Genomic DNA, 21,329 nt, shown 5'->3' with positions numbered 1-21,329 from the left:
AAATTAAACCGTCTTCACCTTTGGAGATACACACAACCTATTTCTTTAATGTGGCCTTATTTTTAGACAGAGGCTATGTGGTTGAGTAATGCAAAGGCAAAGCATGTGAAAAGGAGAGCTCCAAGTCACTTGGTTCTGCACAGGTTGTAACTTCTTCATGTTCATAACTTTACAGGTGACATTTTGGCCCTCTCTGGCCTGTGGCAATGTCAAAAAGCTGGTTAGCTAGTTTTATGAGCTGAGTCTTAATGGCCATGTGAAGATGTACATTTTAATGCTTCTGGGCCTCACTCTGTTCTCCGGAAGGCAATTGTGTGTAGGCCCAGAGGTTCCAAGCTGTTGTAGGATGGGAGTGCCGCAACCTCAGCTTCAGCAGAGATGTGCTGTGGGGCACTAGGAGCAGGAAGCCCACTGCAGAAGGCACTATTCTCTTGGCTGCTGGCAGGGAGGTCAGAGGACTGGTGCAAGCAGAGCCACTGGAAAGCCAGAATGCAGGTGATGGCAAGAAAATCCAAGATCAATTCAGCCAGCTCTATCACTGAGAGAACAGATGAACCAAACCAAAGACTCCATTGGTTCCCCAGCTGCGAAAGTAATGCCACTACCTGCACAATGGAGATGAGAGAAGGGCGAGAGTGAATAGTCTCAAAAAGAACTGCACAACTCGGTCTTTGATGGAGTTTGGAAGAGCTGCCACCAGTGGTGGGCCTGGAGGGGGGTTGGGGGGGCAAATGCCCTGAGCACCTTGTCTGTGCAGCACTGCAGACCACTTGGGAAGCCTTCTGAGGCTTCTAACGGAATCTTAAGCAGTACTCCCAGTTTTTCGGAAGTACCGTTTAAGACCATGGGGAAGCTTTCTGGGTCATCTTTGGTGTTGCGCAAGGCTCCGTTGTGCTAGGTAAGTGGGGGGGGGGTGCCATGGTGAAGGGGGGCAGTATTGTGGACCTTTTCCCTGGGGAGCATCAAAGGGCAGGTCCATTACTGGCCTTGGGGCCTTCCTAGATAATCAGTTTTAGGAGTATCCACTTAAGTCAGTGATTCCCGAACTCCTACAAGGAAGTTGGGAGCACTGTAAGCTGTTGCTGGGAAAGGGGCAAAGGCAGCAATGTGATCCCCAGGATCATGCTGCTGCCAGGGACAAGAGGGGGGTTTTCTACTTACCTGCAGCCAGCACTGCAGTCCTGGGGGGTCTGGAAGGTGTGAGGAGCCCTCTATAGGGCTCCCTGTGCCTGCAAAAATATTAAAAAGGGGGGAGGACACTTCTGGTTTTTGCAATGAAACCAAGTGCCCCTTTTTTGACATGGAGAGTCCTGCGGAGGGCTCCCCCCCCCCGGACTGCAGCACTGGCTACAGATAAGTAGAAAACCCCCATTTTGTCCCTGCCAGTAGCATGATCCTGAGGATTGCGCCGCTGTCTTCCCCCTCTCCCTGCCCTTTAAAGAGGCATTGGCCAGTGTTACCCAGGCTGATGGGTTGTGACCCACTAGTTTGGGAAGCACTGACAAGTGCATCTTAGTTTTTGGAATCTTTTTGCTGATTTGAAGGAAGACGCAATATCTAGGCTGGGATCACAATATTTATGATGGGAAGTAATCATGTTGCTCCTCATCTTTTCAAAGACTGGGTACATGCTTCAGTTAGAGCCATCAAAACTTGACTGTCACAAGATTTTATTTGTTGAATAAAGTTAATACAAAATTACAACACAAGCCAATGGCATACCTGGAAGCGGGGGTCAGCGGGTACAAGTGCTCCCAGGTGGCATAGCTGGGGGGCTGGCACCTTCCCAGCTGTGCTGCCCTGAGGGTCACCCGCACCTGGTGCCTCCCCATCTAGAGGTGTTTTGAGGGCCTTTAAACCTGATTTTTCATACTAGAAGGCCTTCTATGGTCTCCAGAGGGTCTTAAAACATCACTTCAGGAAGTGATGTTTTAAGGCCTTCCAGAAGCCTTGTTAAGTCAGGGGCAACAGTTCCACGCTTGCCCTGGGGCGACACAGTAGCCAGGACCGCCACTGACCCAAGCCACCTGTTAATATGAAATGTTGCTGAGTCCTGAAAATCAGCTGCCACAATTATTGCTTCTGTATGCCAGCTATTGAATGCTGACGGTTACAGCATCTTTGGATGTCACATGCTAGCATTGAATGTCAAATAATTGCTGAATATTCACAAACCAGAAAGCATTTGGAGAATGTTTACCATTGCAACTTACAAAGGATAATTCCAAGATGGTTTTAAAAAATATTTATTCCAGCTCCCACTAGCTCAGAGTTCCCAGACTTCAGCTTGCAAAGAATGGACTTTTGGGGAACCTGAAATGGGCTAGTCTCAAGACTTTCAGGTGTGTGGTTGCAGTGGGACATGGACTGATGAGGAGTTTCACCATTTACTTTGAAATGAGTTAGTTTCAGCCCCCGTGAGTATTTGCTCTTTGAGGGGCTTGATACTAGGAAAGGTTTTGCATCATTGATGCAATCCGAGAATCCCCATGCCATTCTGGTCACCATGTTACAAACAGCACTCCAGATTATATTGGCCTCGCTAGCTGCAGATGTAATCACGTTTTTTCAACAACAAAATATTATAGCTTGAGATCTGGAGAAATGGGACATTCCTAAAACAGAAATATTCGTCTGAGTGATGATGTCCAGATTCCCATGTAATGAGCAAACAAGAACTTGTGCACACCTGTAGCTCTGGAATCAGGCTGTTGTAAAAGGCTTATAAACTAAAGGACTGCTGGTGCTGGGGAAAGCAAGGTTTAGATAGCTGATAATAGGTGATGATGAACGGAATACATACTGTGAAAGCAGGAGATTCCCCATTGCTCTTATGGTGCCACTCCTCAAAAAATATATTCACTTTGGCAACTCCGTTCCTGGCAATGAAAGAGGGATTGAGTGAACCCAGGCCTGCTGAGATTTATTTATTTACTTATTTACTTGAAAGATTTTTATCCCATCTTTTCTCCGCTGGAGCAGATGCCCAAGGTGGGATGTGCTTTATCAGTGTCTCTCCCAAAACTGACTCTTCTTCCGAGTCCAGAAGCCAACATCCTCAAGTACTCAGCAGTGTTCCAAAATTGCATATATTTATGCTTGGTACCCTAATTGTATTTCACAAAGAGACCAAGCATTTGAAAACAATGCAAGCATCAGCTCAGAAACCCAAAGGAGCTTCCTATTTGACCTACATAGCACCTCTCTTTTTCATTTGAATTCAGTATTATAGGGCCCCCCCCACCAGTAATGAGACTTTTCTCATCTAGATCTGAGCCTTCATGGCCCAGTGTTTCTCTTCATCAGATGGTAATCACGCAGTCCAATCTCATGTCCCTGCATTCCCTCATCCCTCACAGTGGATTCATTCAAATGCGAAGGCAGGTTAATGTTACTATCCTCCACAGGATAACCAGGGGGACCACCTACTTGAAATGTATACCTACCCACCTACCTCCTTCAGAGTTTCCCTGCGTGTAACAGCCTTATTCATCATGGTGTAGGCTATGCTAGAAGACTTTGGCCTGACATATTATCTTTCAACATGGGCACTTTTAACGTGTTAGCACTTTCATATCTGTGACATGGTGCCTGAGTTAGGATGATCTGTGAGAGAACCACACTACATTTGAATTGGTTTAGATGTCTGTTTTGGCAATAATCTCAACACAAAGAAGCCTTACTCCCATCTGCAACCACAGGAGATGAAAAAAAAACTTCCTCTTTGATGAGACACCATGTGATCAGGTTAACCTCTGAAAATTGCCTTTTCCAAGTGAATTAACACAGATGTCTGAATGCATGATTACTCAGTGTGGGGATCTGACTACCCATGCCTTTTCACCATGATGAGGCTACATTGTGAGGACAAGTTGTGACTTATCCCTGGTCTCACAAGTCCCTGCCTCTGTTATCTGACTGTGAACCAAAGTTACGGGACCATTATATCCTGGATAACGGTGTGCCAGTCAAATGTGTCCCATTATTGGACAATTTGCATCAGTTTTTCCATCCCGGACATTTGTGTTCAAATATAACTTTTTTATTTTTAAAACGCAAAGGTAGGATTAGGGTTAGGGCTGGGTTAAGAGGCTAAGGATATATAACATGGGGTTTGTTGCCCAGTTATAGTTTGTTTGTTGCCCAGTTATAGTGAGATGCAAATAACCAGGATGCAGAAAACAAACAAACAAAAAACCCAAGATGTGAATGTCTAGGGATGCCATTGACCAGGATGCATTTGACCAGGACGCAATCATCCAGGATGCAAATCCCCTGTGACACAATACATCATTGTTCAGAGGCAGAGTTCATATATTTTAGCCCAAATCTATTTTTATCTGTGCACTATTGGTATCATGAAACACCAATCAGGACAACTAGGGCCCAATCTATCCAACTTTTCAGCACCAATGCAGCCATGCCACTGGGATATGTGCTGCATCCTGTGGTGGTGGGGCAGTCATGGAGGCCTCCACAAGATAAGGGAATGTTTCCTTACCTTGGGGTTGCACTGCAGCTGCATCAGTGCTAGAAAGTTGGATAGGACTGAGCCCTAATTGTCCTGATTGGGGCGTACATCCCAAATCCCATAGAAGCTCCACCCAGCCAATTCAGTGGGTACCAGGTGAGCACTATGTTGTGGATGTGCACTGAGTTAGAGCACAAATGCCTGCTTCTACACTTGGCCCTCCATGAATGGACTGGGGCATTTGCCTTCAGCTTTCTTCTTTGTTGTAAGCTGCTTTGAATGAAGAAGTGAGGTACAAATATTTTAACAGAGGAAATAGATTCATTACGCTTATCTTTTGCAGTATTGAACTAGCTAACAATGCAATCTTGTACAGGTCTACTCAGAAGAAAGCATCACTGAATTTCCTAGTACTTTTTCCCTGGTAAGTGGTATGCTGTAGGATTGTGGCCTATATAAATACTGCACTAATCTCAATGGCTAGGTAAAGTTTGAGTCCTCAGGTTCATCTGTCTCTGCTTATGCTCTTCCTGATCCAAGACTGTTTGTCTTGGGCTCCTCAACAATCTGTGGTTGCTAATAAAAACTTGTAACATTCTATGGAGGACTAGATTCTCTATATTGCTTCTTGTACCAAAAACCCTCTCCGTAGTTCCAGAAAACACACCCTTGAATCCAGCGGTCTGGTTTTAAGCTCTATTCAAAACTATTCCTCAGTTCCAAAATTTACTGCACTCCTCTTCCATCCTGCTGAAGTTGCAGGAATTGGTGCTTTGTCTTCCCTGTCCATTGGCTGGTTTGACATTTTCCCCTTGGCGAATTTGTCTCCAACTCAAAATTCTCATTTCGTCAGCAGGTGGAGCTCTTACCTTTTGGATTTGATGTTGTATTTATTCTGCCGAGACAGCATGTGAAACACCCAGGCCTGGAATGACACGACACATTGGTGAAAAGAGGCCACAGGGGTGTACTACATATTCCATGCAAATGTGTGTAAAGGAGCTTCAGTGCCAGTATTTAAAATGAAAAGCCTTTCAGAAGGGAGGAGATCAAAGAAAACTGTAGCAAGGAAAAGACTGGCAATTAATCTTGTCTCTATTCACGGCTTTTCTTCTCCATATTGCCTGCCCCAAGTGGTAGGTTTCCACAGTGTGCATGAGACACAGGGTGCAGTCCTGTCCAACTTTCCAGCACTGAACATAAGAACATAAGAACAGCCCCACTGGATCAGGCCATAGGCCCATCTAGTCCAGCTTCCTGTATCTCACAGCGGCCCACCAAATGCCCCAGGGAGCACACCAGATAACAAGAGACCTCATCCTGGTGCCCTCCCTTGCATCTGGCATTCTGACATAACCCATTTCTAAAATCAGGAGGTTGCGCATGCACATCATGGCTTGTACCCCATAATGAATTTTTCCTCCAGAAACTTGTCCAATCCCCTTTTAAAGGCGTCTAGGCTAGACACCAGCACCACATCCTGTGGCAAGGAGTTCCACAGACCGACCACACGCTGAGTAAAGAAATATTTCCTTTTGTCTGTCCTAACCCGCCCAACACTCAATTTTAGTGGATGTCCCCTGGTTCTGGTATTATGTGAGAGTGTAAAGAGCATCTCCCTATCCACTCTGTCCATCCCCTGCATAATTTTGTATGTCTCAATCATGTCCCCCCTCAGGCGTCTCTTTTCTAGGCTGAAGAGGCTCAAACGCCGTAGCCTTTCCTCATAAGGAAGGTGCCCCAGCCCCGTAATCAACTTAGTCGCTCTCTTTTGCACCTTTTCCATTTCCACTATGTCTTTTTTGAGATGCGGCGACCAGAACTGGACACAGTACTCCAGGTGTGGCCTTACCATAGATTTGTAACTGACATAGCTGTGTCAGTAACTGACACTGACATAGCTGTGTCAATGTGATGTGCACTGCATCCTACAGTGGGGAGGCAGTCAAGGGGGCTCCTCAAGGTAAGGTCATGTTTGTTACCTTACCTGCATTGCTACTAGGTCAGTGTTGGAAAGTTGGTTAGGATTGCACCCAAACACAAGAACATAAGAAGAATCCTCACTATGGTCCACCATATTGGAACCCCAGATATAGAGAAAAGTTAAGTGTTCCCTCCCCCCCCCCCGCTTGCTTCAAATTCATCCTGTCTGAAGTGATTTTTTGTTTTAAAAACTGGCTTTGGGGCTCAGTCACATGCATTCATTTTTAGTGAACACATAGCCCCTGAATAGTTTCCAAAAGCGTGTGTTCACATACAATGAGAAAACTTTCTACCTCAGACTTCGTAGAAGGCCAGCGCGAGTATCCAGCTGACAGCAGGTATTCGGTCACCCTAAAGAAAGGCGTAGGAGAAATTTAGAACCACATCGCCATGGGAACTGCAGCAGGCCATCCATTATTCAAGCCCAGGTGCCCAGCCTCCATGGCTTGGCTAATTCATATACCAAGCTTGGCTAACAGTGGTGACATCATCTTCCAAGACTACTATCACAGCTTCTATTTAGTGCATTGCAACTGGAGTAATCAGCTATTGAAATACAGTGATAGATCTCCTGTTAGTGAATTGCACAACCTTGCATTCCTGGGTTTCTGGAGAATGCTTGGGGTTGGGAACTCCTTTTTTTTTTTTAAATCAGAGTTCCAGTGACATGTTGGGCACAAACCCTGTTTTGCTCCATTTCTCTGGATATTTTCTATTGCCAAGCAAGGTCTGCGGAATGTGACCAGCTCTAGGAATGCCACTCCACAAGTTTTTAAATCTTACTTGCAAGGTTTCCGACATTTGCTGAAACAGTCCACTTTGAATTCAGCCTGGAGTTTATAATAACAATAACCTAGACAGAAGAAAAAGAAAATAAGATGAGTTCAGCTGTGCAAAATATGTGCGTGGGGTGGGAGCGACAGCATCTTGCCTCCAATAAAGGGTTAGGGAGACTGGTGGTGAACTCAGAGAAATGGTATAACAAGGGGTAGGCTTGTGGACTCCTCATTGCCCTTCTTCTGCACTTACCCCAGCCTGCATGTTTATTGTAGTCACAGTAAACTGCTCCAGGAGGTAAGGGGTAAAAGTAATGGCCACAGCCACACCGGGCCACCATATTGCTCTGAAAACAGGAACGAATGCAGACCTAGGAGAAGGGAAAGAGGGATCTTGATGACGTGACAATATTAATTTGTATGATCATGAGAGTAAGCCCACAGTGTGATAGGAGTAAACCCAACATGGGGCATGGCTTGGTGCCAGGGCTTGGGTTCATACCAGTCATGGAGTGAGTAGGATGAATAGGATGAAGCTACCTGCTCAGTATAATGGGATGGATAGAGGTTCTTCACTGGCACATCACTCCCATCTTCTGTGCAGTCACTGTAGCTGCCCCCAAGACGGATCGTTGTTTCCTGACAATCAATTTTCACATTGTCACATTTTCACAGTGCCATTTTCTTCCTTTCCTCCTCTGATTTGCACCAGACAGTTCTCTTCCCCATGTCCTTGGAGAAGCCATTTCACATCATGTTTTGCATGTGTTAAGGGTGCAGGATTATAACCTTGGTAAAATTCTGCTTCAAGCGTGCAATATGTGAGAGGACCGAATTTTGTTTTCATTTTGATCCTACCTTTCATGGTTCCCTTCGCCATTTTATCAGATATATTTTGTTTATTATTTTATTCATCTTTCACATTTTTATACCACCCTTACTCCAGGGAGCTCAGAGTTGTGTACATAGCTCCTTCCCTCCTTTTGTCCTCACAACAACCCTGTGAGGCTGAGAGACAGTGACTGGTCCAAGGTCACCTAGGAAGCTTCAGGGCCGAGTGGGGATTTGAACCTGGTCTAAGTTCAAGTCCCGAACCACTGCACCATCCTGGTTCATATATGGGGTATATTAGCCTGAGAATTTACTTATCCACAGCTTAGGTCACCGATTGCTGAACATGAATTTAAACTTGGGCCAATATGGTCCAATTTTTTTCTCCATGTAGACCTCTTGAAGAGCACAAACCAATCACATCTCCCCACTGTGTTTTTCTGCAGTTTATAGGCAGTGCAGAAACAACGCATGACTGCCTCACACATAACATGATAGATACATGTACGTGCTACATTTTTAGCAGGCATTTGTTTCAGTTGTACCATGTGGGGGATGGGGCAGGGATGACAACTCTTAAATCTGCTATGAATTATCCTTTCTGGTCCACAGTTGCTAATCTTATTGCCCACAAAAAAAAAAAAAAAAAAATCTAGATAATACATTGAAAAAACTGTCATAATGACAATTCAGGGTGTTGGCTGTTTGTTGACACTCTAGTTTTATGGAATGATGTAGTAACTTAAGTTGTTTTGGTATTACTTGTTATACTCTAAGAATCCAGAGAAATTCTGAACTGAATGGATCTTATTGCAGTAATGTGTCGGCTCCTCTCTTCCTCACTCCAAAAGGTGTCCACCCACACACAAAAGCCATGCCTCACCCTTCCTTCCCCTCACCTTTCTCATGCTGATGGATGTTTCTACACCAGGACGGACATTAAAGCCCCCCTCATCCATGAAGGCTGGTTCATTCTGATTGTGGACCATCACACGGGCACCTGTCACAGTGGACAGTAGTGGGATAAAGTCATTTTGCTCGGTGCGGACTACAAGAGAGAGACCTGTGGAAAGCAAGGAAGATCAAGGGTAGTCATGACTGGAGGCAAAAATGGAACAGAAGGTAGCTATATGATATGGCAGAGTGATGGGCTCCAGCTTTCGTGAGGGGGGGGCTGAGGCAAAAGTCCTATGAGGATCCCCTATGGTGCACTATCCCTGTGCTATGGCAAGCATGTGTGTGCACCAGCTACCTACCCCCTGGTGCCTGGGAACCAGCCAGTGGATGGACAACAGTCCTCTATCACGGCTGCTATGATAGTCACAGGTGACAGAGCAAAGCAGAACTTGCGTCCACTCCTGTCATCTGGTCCCTACCACTCTCTGATAAACCTTTTCTTTGGGCACTGGACCCCCAACTAGCTTCCTGGGCCATGGTGAAGAGCAGCAGCAGCAAGGTTTGCCAAACAACATGGGGAAAAGGAGGACGAGGATGGTCCGTAGCTCCACACTGCCTTGTGGTAAACCAGCCAGAGGCTCATAGTCCAATGGAGAGCCTTAACAGGAGGCAGTGAGGACCATTCTCTTTCTTCCCCTTATGCAATTCCTGGATATCCCAGCCTCTAATGCAGTGTTGGAGGGCAGGACGTCCAGGGATTGTGAAATGGCACTGGGGAAAGAAATGCTGCTGCTGCACCACTTTTGCCCAGTAAACATCCCATTGGTACTGGCTTGCGTGGTGGTGGTGGTGGTAAGCTGTGGCTGCAGTGGGCTTTCATTGCCTCAGGTATTGGCCAGGACAAGTGTGGATCCTTGTGTGGGCAAATACCCCTGACACTTGTTGCAACAGGGCCCACTTATATGTGGGATTACCCCCAAGAGTGAGGTTTGGTAGGCAGAATTAAGGACAGTGAAGTGGTTGGGAGCAGAGCGTGATGGCCACCAGAGAGCTAAAGGAGTGTTCAGGGCTGAGACTTTGTTGAAGAGGCTGCTAGGTTACTGCAGCCTCTCAGTGAGGCTCATGTGCTGGGAGCCTGGGTTCTGATGAACAGAGAACTCTGATCCTCACACTGGATAATGCAGAACTAGAACTAGGGAAGGTTATGATTTCACTGGGGGAACTTGCTAAAAATGTTAGAACATGTACCCTACAAGCTGGGATAGAGATGGGTGGGGTGTTAGGGCATGGTCAAGCTAAAAGGGGTGCCCTGTGTCTGCCTCTGAGTCACAGAGGCACCTTACCCACAGATAGCAGATGAGGTAGCAAAACTTCCTGGGCTATGTTGGTTCAGAGTGCAGGTGAGAGAATCCTGTGACCGAATGCTCCTCCTTTCTAGGGGCAGGAGGTCTGGTCTAGAGGGTAGAGCCTCTGTTTGCCTGAAGATAACATCTGCAGGTCACCAGTTCGAGGCCACTGGCACCGTGCGACCTTGACGCAGCTGACAAGCTGAGCCAAGTTATTCCATCTGCTCTGAGCGTGGGAGGATGGAGGCCAGAATGTGAAACCAGATCAGAAAGAAACATCTGAAATGTTGGTGGTTCTTGAAAGATAGAACCTTCTTTCAATTGTAAAAATCCCTACGGGGATTTAAATAGCCTGCCTATGTAAACCACCTTGAATTAAGTCTGAGGAGAAATCTGATGACCAAGAAAGGCAGTATATAAATACCTGTATTATTATTATCATTCCATATGAAAAACTCTCTGCATTCATTCATTCTTTTATTCATATAATTTTTACCATGCCTTTCTCCCTGAAGGGCACCCAAGGAGGCATATGGTCTAGCTCTCCTTGTAATATGCTCTAGCTCAGTGTTTCTCAAACTGTGGGCTGGGACCCACTAGGTGGTGAGCCAATTTCAGGTGGGTCTCCATTCATTTCAATGTGTATTTTATTTTTAATATATTAGGTTTGATGCTACCATGGTATGTGACTATGTATATGCTTTTAACAATGATAGTCTGGGGGACTTACTCCTGGATAAGTTTGGAAAGGATTGTAGCTTTTGGGATGTTTGGGGAATTTTTTTTTTTTTAAATCAGCAACTGCTTGGGAGGGTAAGGTGGGAGGTTATTTATTTTAAATAAATTTTTAAACTTACCACAAACTTTTAATTTCCTTACTTAATCTATTTGATTTGAGTCATATGGGGGAAGTTAGCAATTTTCCTGCTTGATGATGTCACTTCTGGCCATCACCTCCAGGTTAAAGACATCACTTCTGGTGGGTCCCAACAGATTGTTATTCTGAAAAGTGGGTCCCAGCACTAAAAAGTTTGAGAACCACTGCTCTAGCTTGTCTGCAAGGAGACTTTTCCCCATGGAGATATGTTCACTCAAACACCCAAGCAGCATCTCCTCGCATGCATTGCCACCTTCCATGCGCTTGCTCACCATTGTTGATCCCAGGCATTGAGGACATCCAGAACGTGCTGTTGTTGTCATTGAATGTGTAGCAGTTACCATAAATGGGGTGATGGAAATGTGTATAATTCCTGGGAGAAGAGACACAAAACGTTCAGGTTAACTGAATTAAAGACCTGAACTAGAAAAACAGGCAGGTGAGTTGCAATGGCGGCACTAGGAAAAAATGGGGAGAACACAGAAGGGGCAAAGTGCACGAGGGGGCAAAATTGTCCTACATTAGACTTCTAAAAGAAAAATAATGTTCCATTCCTAAGCATAAAGCGTTATAAAAGTATTCGTACAGCCCAATCTGATGGTGCCTTTATAACAGTGGCTCTTGTGATAAGGTCACAGATGTGAAGTAAATGGCATGCCACTGCCATGCATCAGAGCTACCAGTGCAAACAGCTGGCAGCTCCACGCTCCTGCCACCGATGGACCCAGCCCACACCAGAGCAAGTAAGGTGATGGTGTGGATGGTTTGGGGGAGATTTGGCGGGGGGGGGGAGAGGGAAGAGCAGGGAGTAATTTGGGGGCTGGGAGGGCGGCAACTCTATGCACCGGGTTCCAAGCCCCATTTTTCCAGCAAAATAGCTGGCTTATGTCTGAGGGAGATCCATTGGTGATCAGGCAGCCTACCAGGAGGTAAGTAGCATATTTTTGCTTGCCTCTCACTGGCCATCTAACTGATCCCCTCACCGGTGCATGCAACACACTTCATCAGCTTGGCTGCTTGGTGGAAGGTGATGGGGGATAGGATTGGGAGATTAATCTAATAATGGAAGTAAGCCCATGTTGAACTGCACTTTAGATAGATAGATGGATGGATGGATGGATGGATGGATGGATGGATGGATGGATGGATAGATAGATAGATAGATGTGCACACACAAGAATGAATGAATGAATGAATGACAATAAAGAAAAACATTCTAAGTATGTGAAATAGTGCTTTTTCTTCAAGTTATCTTGGAAGTTCAGCTGTGGGGGTGGGAGTCACCAGGGTGGAGGGACAAGCAACCAATCTCAGGAGGATGCATGCCCACCTCTGGCTCCCAACTATACCAGGTTGGTCCATTAGAAAAAACAATACAGCAAAAATAGAGCAGCACCTTTATTGGGAACAACAAAAGGGTCATAAAGTAGTGGACATTTATACTTAGCTCAGTATATTGCCATTGCCCTGTCACCCAGCTCCAGCATGCAGTCTGAAATCTTTCTGCATCTGCAAGGCCTCATCTAATGAATAACTCCTCCATTCCATTATTAGCTACGCTCTGGGCATAACATCCAACCTGAAGGAAAGTTTTAGTGAATTCAAAGCACTGCTCGTTATTTTGTGACTTTGAAGTTGACCTATAAGTTGATTGATAAATTGACCTAAATTAGCATGCCAGTGGCTGGGTAAGTTCTCTGGGAAACTGATAGGTGTGTTAATGATTTATTCTCTTCCCGAATAAGATCAAGAGCTTCCCAGCTCTGGAAAGGCTCTGGGATACATGGGCATATACAGAAGGGGTGGAAGTGACCCCCGCTTCCTTCCCTCAAGCTGTGCCTATACTATAAATAAGGTAGCAGCAGCAGCTGCAAAGCAGCATTGTTTAAACGCAATGCAAATTTAAACAAGGATAAATTGCATTCAGTGATGATTCAAAACACTCATGATGAAGCCTGGTGTCAGCAGCAGGTGAGTTTGGGGGAAAAGGTGTCAACAAGTACTGAAAGGAAGGTCAGCATAAGTTTAGTCAACAAAACACTGCAAACAAGTGCAGGAATCTACGGATGGTTTGCCCAGATGCCAGCTGGACCCAAAACAACCAAGGCTCAGATGCATGGGGGAAAAATAAATTTTCTTTCCAGGCAGACAAGGGATTTAACTAGTGAAACAAACTCCTGTTTAACTATGATCATGGAAGGCCCAAGTTCAGGCATCACTCATCATCAAGCCAGAAGTAACCCACTAGGGAGGTGATACCAGAACCAGATACCAGAACCAGGGGACATCCACTAAAATTGAGTGTTGGGTGGGTTAGGACAGACAAAAGAAAATATTTCTTTACTCAGCGTGTGGTCGGTCTGTGGAACTCCTTGCCACAGGATGTGGTGATGGCGTCTAGCCTAGACGCCTTTAAAAGGGGATTAGACAAGTTTCTGGAGGAAAAATCCATTACAGGGTACAAGCCATGATGTGTATGTGCAACCTCCTGATTTTAGAAATGGGCTATGTCAGAATGCCAGATGCAAGGGAGGGCACCAGGATGAGGTCTCTTGTTATCTGGTGTGCTCCCTGGGGCATTTGGTGGGCCGCTGTGAGATACAGGAAGCTGGACTAGATGGGCCTATGGCCTGATCCAGTGGGGCTGTTCTTATGTTCTTATGTGATAAACGTTCTGGCTTTCTTGCCAACTTGGCATAGCAAAATAGAGGTGGTGAGTGGTGATGGTGAAAGAGGTGGTGTGAGTCCAGCACATTAGCTGTCATTGGGTTGGTGGTCATAGGGTGCCCAAGCCAAGTCTTTGCATCACAGTTGCTTCCTCCAGGGAATCATCTAGACACCTTTCCATGTATGACACGGTGCTCTACAAGATTAACAGCCCAATCCTATTGAAACCCCCATCCAGACTGCTTGAACAATATGAAGTATTTTCTAGATTAGAACAAATCACAGAAGGAGAATCAGCCATCACAGGTTCCTCCTAAGCAGTGGTGCCGCTAGGGGGGCGTGGGCCGCACCAGGTGACGCGAATAGGGGGTGACGTGCACTGGGGGGGATGACGCGCTAAAATCACGGTGGTTAGGAGTAACCCCATCATATTATATACCGTTGGATGTGGAATTTTGGGCAGAATGCAATGCAAAAAACCAGAGTGAAATATCTCCTTTCTATCAAAAGTTATGGCCAAAAACCCAGAGAACAAAAATGCATGGCTCCCTATGGAAAGTGAAAGTGAGCCGTATCGTGTGTTTACTCGTGAGTAGGCAAACTTGCCTTAGTCCATCGGAAAGGGCAGGCTGAGAGGAATCCGACAACACTAGAATGGTCCTGATCCAATGAAAGCAGCCCCCAAAAACACCTGAGAAGGAAGTCCCTCCCTCCAAGCAGATGAATGTTTTGAGGCCCATGGAAAGCAAAACTAAGCCTCACGGTCGCGTTTACTTGCAAGTAAGCAAACATGCCTTGGCTGGTGTGGAAGATCAGGTGAAGGAGAGTGCAAGGCTCCTGATCAGGAGAATGGTCCTGATCCTATGCACCTGCAGCTAAACAAGTGCTCCAGAAGGCAGTCTTCCCCCCCTCCACTGAAAAGAATCAAAACAGAGGCTTCAGCTGATAAGGTGAACCTTTTTGAGACTTGCAAAGCCAGGTGGATCCTGACAGTGATCTGGTTTAAACAGAAGTTCTTAAATTGAACTGGGCACTGGGTAGGGCTGAAAACCTTACTGGTTTTGAAGGGGGCTGTTATTGCAGGCAGGCTACAGTGGAAATTCATTTGGTGGACCATGGCTGGCTTCCGCTTATGTAATTATTTGTTTTACTTTTAATTATTTATACTTATTTATTTTAATTTGCCTGATGATGTTACTTCCACCATGACATCACTTCTGGTGGGTCTTGGAAAGACTGTCATTCTAAAAAGTGGGTCCCAGTGCTAAAAGTTTGAGAGAAAGTTTGCAATAAGGGGTTAGTAAGTTGACACCCTGGTGGGGGTGTGTGTGTGACACCACTAGTGATCAAAATCACTAAAATCACAGTTTGGAGGAATAATACCAGCATGTTATATATCTATCAATGCGTAATTTCATGCAGAATGTGTTTTATCTTTGTTCTATCAAAAGCTTTCAAAAAAACCAGTGGGGGCGGAGTGATGGTACATCACCACACCCACCACCTGGGGGATTGCCCCGCCCACTGCATGGGGGTGACACACTGGCATCCTGCACCGGGTGATGCGAACCCTAGTGACACCACTGCGCCTAAGAGATTAGAAAGGAATTCAAAAAAACCACTGAGCAGGTCCAGACCACCTGGACTAGCACCTTAGCTGATGCTCCAGTTCCGCCCTTCCTATTGCAGCCCCTTCCACTGCAGCTTCTTCTAAACCACTGGTTCCGAATCCGTGGTCTGCGATACCCTGAGAGGCAGTCCGCGAGGTCTCAGGAAAAGCAATTGCTTTTGATCTCTTCCAGCATCTCTCTGAGTGAGCTGTCTCCAATGGACCACCAGAGAGGGTGGAGAACAGACCGCCTGCAGCTGGCAGCAAAAGCAGCAAACCACAAATATTCTCTATAAATAATAAATCTCTAATAAATCTTTTGTAATTACAGGCAGCCCATGTTATCTACCCTGCACATGCCTGATCTCGTCTGATCTTGGAAGCTAAGTAGGGTCAGGCCTGGTTAGTACTTGGATGGGAGACCGCCTGGGAATACTGGGTGCTGTAGGCTTGTACCATAGTCTTTCGAGACTGAAGGTTGCCAACCAGTACCTGCAGATTTGTTCATCTGCGGTTCCCCGAACCTATGGCGCGGGCCAACCTGGGACCTCTGGAGGTGAGGGGAGCTGTGCTGCTGTTGCCTCTGGAGGCTCTTCTGAAGCACACAGAGGCTGTGCGCATCTACCTGCGGCCTCTGTGGGCTTCAGAAGAGCCTCTGGACTGACCAGAGCTCAGCTCGGGAGGGGGCCAAAAACCGCAGGTTTGGAATTCCTGTGGTTTTCCTCATCTGTGGGGGTTCCAGGAACGGAACCCCCATGGATAATTAGGGCTGCCTATATTATAAATTTAAATGTATTTTTTGAGTGCAGGGTTGCATGTAGTCCACAACAATTCCAATTTTTGCCTCAGTGGTCCACGGCCTCCTAAAGGTTGGGAACCACTGTTCTAAACTGACCAGGTCAGGAGATTCTATTTCCAGGATCCTCCCTGCTCAGTCACATTAGAATAAGCAGCAGTGGAGGATAGGAGAGAAAGTGATGACCGTGGGACCCCACAGCAGCAGTGGCTCTCCACCTTCAGCTCCACCACCATGATCTCTGGCAGGCCCCCAGCTTTTCTGCCCACTGCATCCTTGCATCCTTGCCTTCATTTCCTCCTCCTTGCTCCACTGCTCTTGTTTTGAAATAAGAGCAGAGGCATAGAACTGGAATAAGGAAGCCAGGAGAAGCACTTCCACATTTTTCCAAGGAAGAAAACCAAAGGGAGTGTTTTCCATTTTTGAATGTGGGTTGATGCTTCTCCCAACTTCCTTTTCCCCGCTCTGCTCCACTGCTCTTGTTTCAAAACACAGAGCAGCAGAGCGAGGAGGAAAAAGAACGTGTGGCTAATGGGGGCAACAGGAGGTGGCTGCCACCTGTGCCTATTGACTGTTCCAAGCAGATGTTTTACCTTGCCTCACTGGTGGTCCAACAGCCAATTGGTGCCTAGGCTGAAAAGCAAAAAGACTTCTTGAGAAGGCATCAAGCTCCTCCTTCGCAAGTCAGTATAAAAACAAAGAATAAGAATCTTGGGACCTAGAATTTAAAAAAGGAGCCTAACTTTGTCTAGTCTTTGGGTGGAAAGGCGGGATATAAGTGTTTTAAGCAAAAGAGTGAGAATGAGACTAGAATGAGAAGAGTGAGAATGAGACTAGAATAAAGTATGACTGTGGCCTGTGTTCACCTACAGAGCTGCAGTTATTTGGGGACTCACGCTTGGTTGCATGATGCATCATTGAAACGGCAGGCGTAGATGAAGCTGGTGAAGTTGGACTCGTCGAGGGCTTTGGTGTCAGGAATCCTTGCCAGGATGTTGATGTAAAGGAAGCTATACCACTCCCGCACAGCGTTCACCCCTGAGGAGTACCACTGATTGTAACAATCTGATCCATTTTCATTACACTGCAAAGGAAATACGCAATTCCATTAGAACGCTCGGGAAAGAAGTGCGGGGGGGGGACGACCACTGAGTGCAGAGACAGTTAATATAAATAGAAATGGATGGAGAAAAAGAGCACTCCAAATGTTTGAAGGGGATGGCAACAGGCAGAGCCATCAGGAGAGGCTGAAGATCTAGGCTCTAGCAAAATTTTTAGAGGGTATACAGTTTTAGAAAGACAGACAGACAGGTTTAACAGTTATTCCTTTGCCCTATGGATCTTTGAAAGGTGCAGTTAAGAACATAAGAACAGCCCCACTGGATCAGGCCATAGGCCTATCTAGTCCAGCTTCCTGTATCTCACAGTGTATCTCACCAAATGCCTCAGGGAGGACACAAGACAACAAGAAACCTGCATCCTGGTGCCCTCCCTTGCATCTGGCATTCTGACATAGTTCATTGGGTACTGTGTGTGTGTTCAGTCATTGTCTCTGACTCTTTATGACTCCATGGACCACGGCACGCTGCTGGAGAGAGAAGGATTGGTGGATTGTCAGCCAGCTGCCCTCTCTTCTCTCTCTCATAAAGGAGACTATTGTTAAAGGACTGTTCAGTTTTTAAAACTGATTTTAAAGGGATGCATTTTCCCCTTCTCCAGAGATCAGCACATTCCTTCTCATTTGTAGGGGCTATTCATGTTGAGTCAAATCAGTGTATAAAAAATCTGTGTATTAATAGGCTGGACCTTTACTAAGGTGAGAGGATTGAAGGAAGGATTGATGACTGAGGAAGAAAGGAAAGCCAAGGGAGTGGGCAGGTGGAAAAGAGGAGTGGAGCAAAAGACTGTTGAGAGAAGACACTTGATGTGGATAAACACCAGAAGCTGGAAAGAAAGGGGAGAAGTCTAAAAGTTGTCATTTGGTCCAGACTACAAACGTATCTACCTGTGGCTGATTCTTCATGGTAAACCCCATCAGGGAAAGGAAGAATGTTGGCACCTATCCCTTTATAATACTGAGCTACCTCTGTGGAGGGTTGGGGAGGCCATACCCCAATGCAACAGCACATGCTGTTTGTGGCAGCACATGCTACTCCCTGTAACCCACCACAAGAGAAAGTACAACTTTGTACACTAATCTTCATGCAAGTCAGGTTTGGTGACAGAGTTTGGTCACCAGATTTGTGTGATTCAGGTTCAAAGCACATCTACCAAGTGGTCTGAAAAAACAGACTTGCAAGGGGTTCTGCAGTGTGACAATGGGGGAGAGAAAAAAAGCCTGAATGGCCGTTTCAAGTCTCCTATTTTCAGAGGGGCAGCAAAACTACTAGACTTCAAAGCAGTAGAAGAGGGAGGATCTTGTGAAAGAAGATGTGAGAACTTTCTAAGATCAGAAGGGAAGGAGGAAGCAGCAGAATCCAAGAGTGGGAGCTGAGAGGAGATGAAACCATCCTCACCAGGGTAAACCCAATCTTCCAGTCCTTCTTTTCCACTTTGGTCTTGTTGTCCTTCATGCTGGCCTGGGTGTCACGCTTGTGCCTTAGCAGTGAGTAGTGCCGGACAAGATGAGACAGATCCCTAGAAGTGCGTTTCCGAGAGGGTTGATCTACCTGTTTATTCTGTCCCAGGGGCAAATTGTATTTGTACAGCTCCATCAGTTTCTGGCCAGTGAGTTCATCCAGGTATTCCAAATCCTTCTGAATAGCACTATACCTAAAAGATGGAAGGACAAGCTCTGGGGTCAGTGTCTCTATAGTTACCTTCGGTCCCTAGGCCAGTGTTTCTCAAACTGTGGGTTAGGACACACTAGGTGGGTTGCAAGCCAATTTCAGGTGGGTCCCCATTCATTTCAATATTTTATTTTTAATCTATTAGACTTGATGCTACCATGGTATGTGACTGCATTTGGTGAAATGTTACTGACCTGTACTTTTCACAAGCTAATATGTATATTCTTTTAACAATGATAGTCAATGGGACTTACTCCTGGGTAAGTGTGGGTAGGATTGCTAAATGTGTGAGAACCACTGCCTTAGGCAATCCATCATACACCACAGCAGAAGGTAGTCCCTGGTCCACCAGAAGCCCAACGGCCAATTTATGGTGGATGGCTTAGGGATGTGGGAATCCTTGCAGGACAAAGTGGACCACAATCTTGGTTTGATCAAGGAACATATTATGTTACATTCTTAAGCAAGAGTGCATGCTCAGGTTATTGGATCCTTCCAACCGCCAGGGGCTGCTATAATGCTTCCGCCTCCTGAACCAGGCTGCCGAGACATCTGGCTGCAAAAGCCTGTTTGAATTCAGTGCCATTACAGAAGAGACACATGGGAGGGAAGCCAGGTTAGAGTCACTGTCTTCACCCTCTGTCTTCCAGAGCAGTAGATCCTTGCCTGCCCTCCTGCTGAGATTGGCATGTGCCAATTGATGGGGCACTTCAGCCCGCTTGACTAAGTCAAGGAGCAGGCAAAGGCAGGTAGAGGTGTCTCAGTGGCCATAATTTATCCAATTGAACAAACCAATTACATCAGCAACCCTGGTTTTCTTAATCATGCACGAGGATGCCAGGACATGTTGCTCTGGTTCACTGTTGAAAAGAACTACTGTTTCATTGAAAGGCATGCCCATTCATCAAGCGAGTACAGGAACCCTAGAACAGTATGGGTAGGGAAGACTAGGGGAAAACAGTTACCTGTGTTAGGCATTTATTTGTTGCTTCCATTTTAAACTTGGCACCATACTTTATCAACACCCCCCCCCCTTACTTTTCCTCCCTGTTTGTTTTTTTAATATGTATCTTGCTTTGGTTCTTTACAATCTCCACTCCTCCCATTTTGTTTTGCTTTTTCAGTTTTTTTAAATAAACTCCATGTGTTTGTTGTTTATTACCTGCCTGGGCTGAGTTCACTAGAGAGACCAGGTTGTCAAGCCTACCAGATTGCCCTAATTTCACAACTGCTTGCATTCCCAGGTGATTTGGGGGCTTTTGGGAGAGGGGGCTTTTCCAAGGCTGCTTCTTTTCTGTCTGTGCTTCCCAGCCTTGAAAAGTGGCTGAATGCTACCAATTCCTCATTAAACCCACTCTAACCAGTAAGAAGAAGTGAGATGTAGTAGCCAAGGGAGAAAGGACCACTGCTAACTACTAGGCACTGTGTCCACCTTGTCCTGCACACTTCCCTTCCTCCAGCATGCAAAAAGTAAACCAAAGTCAGCCCACTCCAGCAATCTGCTACACCGCTAGCCTTACCTATAGGGATTGAGAGTACACAGTGTGACAGCAGGGAAGGTAAGCCTATTGGAGTTGAGGTTCAAGTTCAGATTGACAGGAAAGCTGAAGTACTCCCTGTAGATAATCCCAAACTGCCAGTACATGATGCCAAAGGTGAGGATGAAAAGGACCGACCAGAAGGCAGTTTTCATCTTGTTCTTCTTAGAGCAAACTAGTCGGATGGCCCCGTGGATGGTTGTGTTATTACAAAAGAACTGGAAAAGCTCCTGGTAGGAGTCAAAGAACTCAATGAGACCCTCACTCTTTTCCTTTTTCTCCTCTTCCAGCTCTTCTGCCACCTTCACTTTTTGCTGCTTGGCATCCAATTTGAGCCGCTCTATCTTCTTATCCTCTGGCTGCTTTTCAACCGTCATGGTTATGACAACAGCTGCAAGGAATATTTACAAAGGTTCAAAATGCAACATTTCCAATTCTATCAAATTCTCAATGAGAAATTCTGCATTCAGACTCTGAATTCCTCTTTTCTGTGTGAAGTGTCCTCTCAATATTTGCAACTGGAATGCCATGCAGCCCACGATGCCATCAAAATCTCAGAATTATCAGATATCGTCCAATGCTATGTACTATTGCATATCAGCTGTTTAAGTCAATCTAATAGTAATCATTTTATGATAGAACTTAAAAAAGATGCTCTGTACAAAGTATTTAAAACTATTTCATGTCAGCTAACAAATACTCTTAAGTGTGAAAAACATTACCTCTCGACTATCAAACACAAAAACAAT

General features: G+C 45.7%; 1 protein-coding gene and 1 pseudogene across 1 annotated transcript; one reads left to right on the top strand and one right to left on the bottom strand.

The window, feature by feature from the left end:
* Positions 1–287: 287 nt before the first annotated feature.
* SCNN1A (sodium channel epithelial 1 subunit alpha) lies at positions 288–20,957 on the bottom strand. Its single transcript, XM_066616436.1, has 12 exons — positions 20,563–20,957; positions 18,770–19,025; positions 17,150–17,337; positions 11,454–11,554; positions 8,961–9,124; positions 7,771–7,869; positions 7,484–7,601; positions 7,238–7,307; positions 6,748–6,805; positions 5,341–5,396; positions 2,804–2,879; positions 288–605 (listed from the first exon to the last, which is right to left on the bottom strand). Exons 1-12 carry the CDS (start codon positions 20,955–20,957, stop codon positions 288–290), a joined length of 1,899 nt encoding a protein of 632 aa, XP_066472533.1.
* LOC136642707 (5S ribosomal RNA) lies at positions 15,792–15,908 on the top strand (annotated as a pseudogene).
* Positions 20,958–21,329: the final 372 nt, after the last annotated feature.

The sequence above is a fragment of the Tiliqua scincoides genome, chromosome 2 (genome assembly GCF_035046505.1).
Source record: "Tiliqua scincoides isolate rTilSci1 chromosome 2, rTilSci1.hap2, whole genome shotgun sequence".
Taxonomy (NCBI): Eukaryota; Metazoa; Chordata; class Lepidosauria; order Squamata; family Scincidae; genus Tiliqua; species Tiliqua scincoides.
The sequence above is the reverse complement of the archived record's forward strand: the minus strand, read 5'-3'. Positions and strand labels throughout refer to the sequence as shown.

Coding starts and splice junctions, on each gene's coding strand:
- SCNN1A (XM_066616436.1), bottom strand. CDS start 20,957: ATGACGGTTGAAAAGCAGCCAGAGGATAAGAAGATAGAGCGGCTCAAA. Junction 19,026..20,562: donor TGTACTCTCAATCCCTATAG/GTAAGGCTAGCG, acceptor TCCATCTTTTAG/GTATAGTGCTATTCAGAAGG. Junction 2,880..5,340: donor TACAACATCAAATCCAAAAG/GTAAGAGCTCCA, acceptor TTTCATTGCCAG/GAACGGAGTTGCCAAAGTGA.